Source organism: Echinops telfairi, unplaced genomic scaffold (genome assembly GCF_000313985.2).
Source record: "Echinops telfairi isolate 266 unplaced genomic scaffold, ASM31398v2 ScPeMD7_7468;HRSCAF=8506_0, whole genome shotgun sequence".
NCBI classification, from domain to species: Eukaryota; Metazoa; Chordata; class Mammalia; order Afrosoricida; family Tenrecidae; genus Echinops; species Echinops telfairi.
The window spans coordinates 58,763,757-58,769,037 of record NW_022111369.1 but is presented as its reverse complement, the minus strand read 5'-3'; the positions used below and the strand labels follow the sequence as shown (position 1 = coordinate 58,769,037).

General features: G+C 32.3%; 1 protein-coding gene across 3 annotated transcripts in view; it reads right to left on the bottom strand.

Annotated features, from left to right (window-relative positions):
• Positions 1-284: 284 nt before the first annotated feature.
• The window catches only part of GUF1 (GTP binding elongation factor GUF1), a 20,501-nt gene continuing 15,504 nt past the window's right edge, over positions 285-5,281 (bottom strand). For all 3 annotated transcript variants that reach the window (XM_013004853.3, XM_045284118.1, XM_045284119.1), the window contains exons 14-17: positions 3,809-3,910; positions 2,438-2,557; positions 1,051-1,087; positions 285-475 (exon numbers count right to left, since the gene is read on the bottom strand). In XM_013004853.3, coding sequence (XP_012860307.2) covers positions 338-475; positions 1,051-1,087; positions 2,438-2,557; positions 3,809-3,910 — 397 coding nt within the window. In that variant the 3' untranslated portion in view covers positions 285-337. The remainder of the gene's footprint in view (positions 476-1,050; positions 1,088-2,437; positions 2,558-3,808; positions 3,911-5,281) is intronic.

Sequence of the window (5,281 nt, the reverse complement as noted above, 5' to 3'; positions counted from 1 at the left end):
TTCCTAGCTCTGAGCTTATTGTAGCCACGCCCTAAGAGAGGTAAATATGATGGCCATATTTTATTAAAGAGGACACAGAAGGTAAATAATCTGTAATCTGGCCAAAGTGACACTGCCTACCGTGTTGGAATTGGAATTTGAGACCATATAACAATCCAGGCTTATCTACCACACTACTATTTAAAGGAAAGCCCAGGAAATGAAATAAAGAAAATCCCTGGAGGTGGCACACAAATTTACACCGAGAGAAGATATGTTTCTAGATCTCATTTGTTAATATGGAAAAAAAATTGACACATTTTTTAATTTATGAAAATCCCTTATATTTTCCTAAAAATTATTTATCAGGTTGTGTCTTTAGAACTTTTATAAAAGCATCTTTTGGGACTTCAATGTTGCCAATTTTTCTCAGTTTTTTCTTCCCTTCTGCTTGTCTCTTCAAAAGTTTCATTTTTCGAGTAATATCACCACCATACTGTAAAATATTTTTTAAAAATTTAATTACAAATATAAAAAATTATACCATCACACCAGCCTAATATCAGGAGGTGAAATACCAAGTCTAAATAAATCCCTTTCTAATTGACTCCAGTTAGTTACTTAAAAAAGAAAGACTCTGCATATCTAGGACTGTTACATGCCATACTGGGCCAGGCTTGAAAATATTATTTATCTGCAATCTAATACAGAAATTCTAAATCACATGGGCATAAATGTGAGTTATATTAGCACTCAGAAAAAAGTATTTTATCTTTAATTCCCATAAAAAGAATTGTCTTTTTAATATCCAAATTCAGCAAGGAGAGTTAAATTCCTACCCGTCTCCCACTTAAAACCACTGTGTTCAAAAAACCTTTTCTTAACTACTGTATATAAGGTATTTTAATAAGTAAGATAAATATTTAAGAATGTAGTCAAAATGAACACAATCATGATAAAGCTGAAATTTACTCATTTAAAAAGAAAACTTGGTAAAGCAGTAATTGAAAAAACTAGTATGTTGCTACTCATGAGACAGGTTTATTATTACAAAGTAAAATAAATACATACACATTTTGCCAAAACATTTTTCCTATAGGCTTTCACACTGTAAAAGAGAAAATTTTGTTAAGTATATAATTTCATTATATTGTTTAGAAGTACTTTATTCCCCCAAAACAATCTATGGAATTATCAAAATTAAGATACAACTCAGATGCTCTAGTATTTTCATGTATCTAACATAAAATGGCATATGAATTCAACATATGAATATCAATATACATTTTGTTCAGGAAATTTGGTGAAAATTTAGCCATGCCTTTGGCTTCATTAGCTTGGTGTGACTGGTTTAACTTAACTATTTAAAAATATTAATTTAAGACGGTTAATGTTTCTTTACCAACCAGTGAATTTGGGTCAAGATTAACTAGGAATAAAGATAATAGTATGTTATTAGACTTAGGCTCTTAAGAAAGTCATTGCAAGGAAAACTAATTTTAATAGAAGAAGTTTCAAAAGTTTGTGGGGGAAGCCCATTATCCTTCATTCAATTTTCCCAAACTTTTTGAAGCACCCTTGGATAGGAACTCAAAGCAGTTATTACTGTATATACTTGAGTATAAGCCAACCCGAATATCAGCTTAAGGCACCTAATTTTACCACAAAAACTGCATAAAAAATGTGATGAAAAACTCAGATTACACATTTCTATAATTTCATTTCTAACAAGTTTACAAATCATTCTAATTTTGAAAACAGCTCCAATTTTAAAAGATTCTATTAAAAGATATCTCTTTTCTTTGGAACTTAGACCTCTCGGCAGACTTCTCAGTTTGCAGGATTACTTGAAGAACAGCTTGTTCCGGATGTGTCCTCATTATGAACTCATTATGGGACTTTTCGGTAAACACAAACTTGTAAGATGACATTTACTGTTCATGTATACATGAAACTTTCCCCTATTTTTTCTATCTATCTATCTATCTATCTTGAACTATAGTAGTTGTATTCAAAAGAACATAGTACTATTAATGTTCATTTCTTATATATAACCTGCTTCTGGGAAAGTGTTATTAAGTGACTCAGGTTAAATTAAGTTATAATTCAGTTTGTCTTTGGGAAGAATAATATAAATCTGTTTTGTTCCAATGAGCTTATAAATTAACTTACCTAATGAATTAAAACCAGAAAAATGATCTAATTTCCCTTACTCAGGAATTCAGTAAAATTAAGTAAGCTGAATTAAAAGCAATTTCTCAAATTCATATAGAATAGCTAAATTACCCAATCAAAAATAACTGATTAGGTTAGTGGAAAGAAGTCGTGTAGCTCTGTCATCGACAGACTTTTCTACATATAAGTTGAAGCCAGTATTATTAAATTTTTTCTTGGTACATAATTCCTAAAACCAGTCTTGGTACATTAATTTCTGGGTATAGAAATGATTTCTACTTACGTTTCTCTTGCAATGATTTTACTTCCAATAGCAGCTTGAATTGCTATTTCAAACAGCTGCCTAGGAAGAGAATCCTTAAGACGTTCACATATGACTTTGCCAACAGTATGTGCTTTGTCTCTGAGAAAGAAATGACACAACCCTTTATATAATCAAGATAAAAATATTTGAAGTGGCTTTCAGGTAGACCCAATGTAAGAATGATTTCTTTAAGAAAGTTCAAAAGGAACTTGATAATCATAAACATCTTGTTTGTGAAACATATAACTTCTAGTTGCAAAACTTTTATATAGTAAGCGCTTTCAAGATTTCTCCTATGAATTATGTATTTTAATAGGCATATAAGAAAAATATAATATTAATGTAATTGATGAAATAAAAAGTATTTAATAACCTATTACATTAAATAAAAGGTCCATTTCAAAATAAAATCCATTCTTGACATCAGCTCTTTCATCTACAGAACACAATTAACACTTTACAGGAGAAAAGTCTGGTAATCCACTTAAGAAAACCAACCAATGAAGCCTTGTGATCACCATCGTCACAGTCGTCTAATTTGTACACAACCCTGGGGCTGGCCCAGGTCTGGACAGTTGTTCATTTTATTGCTCATGAGGGCTGACTTGATGACAGTTAATGACAATGTAAAATGTTCTATTAGTCATTTTACTGTGCACATATATTTATACCTATTATTTAAAGTTTGGGTCATATATTATTTAATGTAAACATTTTCCAGTGTCACTATTCTACAATAGTTTTATAATGACTTAAAATAGGCTGAATAATTGCTCTGTGGTTTATTTAATAAAGTTTCATTTATTGAAAATGTTGAATATTCCAATTTTCATTATTTTACATTTTATGAATATAGAAAAAATAACTCACAGTTTAAAAAACACTGTTTTCTTTTTGTACGTGGTAAGGGAACAATTGTTTCCATAATACTAGCCTATTTGGCTATCATAATTTATCCCTGCTTTGTAGGAGGCAATATAGTGGGTTAAATGTTGTGCTAACCACCAAGTCAGAAGTTCAAAACCACCAGCCCCCCTGTGGGAGAAAGAGCAGGTTTTCTACTCTCATGAGGAACTGGTCTCAGAAATCCACCAAGGCAGTTCTACGGTGTCCTACAAAGTCTCTGAGTTGGAATCAACTCTGACAGTGAGTTTACTTTGTACTTTTCTGTTGCTTCGATAAAGGGTAAAAAGGGAAAAAATGGATGTGACTACTAGCACAAGGAAATTCTCTTAATTACCGTTAAAAGTTTCTTTTTGTGAAATGTATCTATTCAGATAAAAATGAACAATAACTACACGTCAAAAGTAATTATATTCACATTCTACGATTAGTTTATTTTCAACTTACTTGTGTACAACTGTTACTAGTTCATCTACAATATTTCCATTCAGTAGAATATCCATTTTTACAAGTTCTGCAGTCTGGTAACCTGCATCTTCATAATCAAAGCTAACAAGAAAAAGAGCGAAAAAGACCACTTGATAAACATATTTTTCTTTACTTTTATTCTAATTTCCAGACTTTTTCTAACCCTTAAAAAGCATCTGTTCTGTACTTTCTCTCTCTGCACCTCCCAACCCCCAATCCACTTCTCTAAAATCACATATACCTGTCTATCAAAATATTAAATACATAGTTTCAGGTTAATGGATCTAAATGTCCAGAGCAAGCAACAAGACCGTCCTCTTCTTTTCACGTGTAGAAGAAACACAGGGCACAAGGATGACTGGGTATAATGAGTAGGAGGTAGTTGTTGCAGAGAGTGAGGGAAACATGGTCCAGAGGAGGAAGCTAAAGCCAGAGAAGGAAAATGGATCAAGAAACAAGCCATCAAAGGCAAATGTCAATTCCTTCCCAATGTCCTCAGCAGCTGGATGTCCATGTGCTAGCTTTCTGTTAGTTTTCTGTAAGGACACCAATGTTTGTGTTAATAAGCATGACTTTTTGAATTTATGTCTGGCTATTTAGTGTCACACCTTTGATCACAAGCTTTTGTGAGAATGCATATAAAACACTTAGAAAAGTGCCTTTAAGTATGACAAGTAGAACCTAGGTTAGCAATGTAAACAACCAACTGTCAGCCTACTGGCACCCATGTAAGGTCTAGTGATTTCTCCTATAAAAACTACACCTAAGAAAAAAACCCTGCGGCGCAATTGTAATTTGTAATACATAAGAGCTCCATGAGGCTGAACTGATTTAACGGGTTATTTTATTACTTTGAATATAGCAAAGCCTTCAATGCTAGTAAAAACAAGTGTTTATAGACTGACATTTTTAATTTTACTTAAAATTCTAATATGGACAAGAACATGTAGGGTCCATTGTATTCATCATAAAATAAACTGGTGGTCCGACAGAAAATACTACCAAACTGCTTTGCTATCTTTATTATTCCACAGTAACTTTCCCTTCCTTTCATCAAGCTGATCTTCCCTCTATGTGCTCCTGTAGGACAGGGCACTGGTTGTCTTACCATAGACATTTTATTCCTGGTAAAGGCCACTGCATAAAGATTTCATAAATGCAAGGGACCATATAAAATTTTAAAGATTTAGATACGCTTGTCTTTTTTAAATGTATGAAATACTACTGGGTTTACATAGCATACAAATACATTTCAAACCCAGAGATAATAGCTTTTAAAATTATGTATAATAATAATCAAAAGATGACTACATATTTTTACATTGGATCTCCACTCAAGTACTTACTCAATGCAAGAACACTTTGTTCTATTAAACTGGCATTCCATGATGCACACCTTCCCAACACAATCGCTGAAGACAATTGTGTGCATAAGCAAATGTGGTGAAGAAA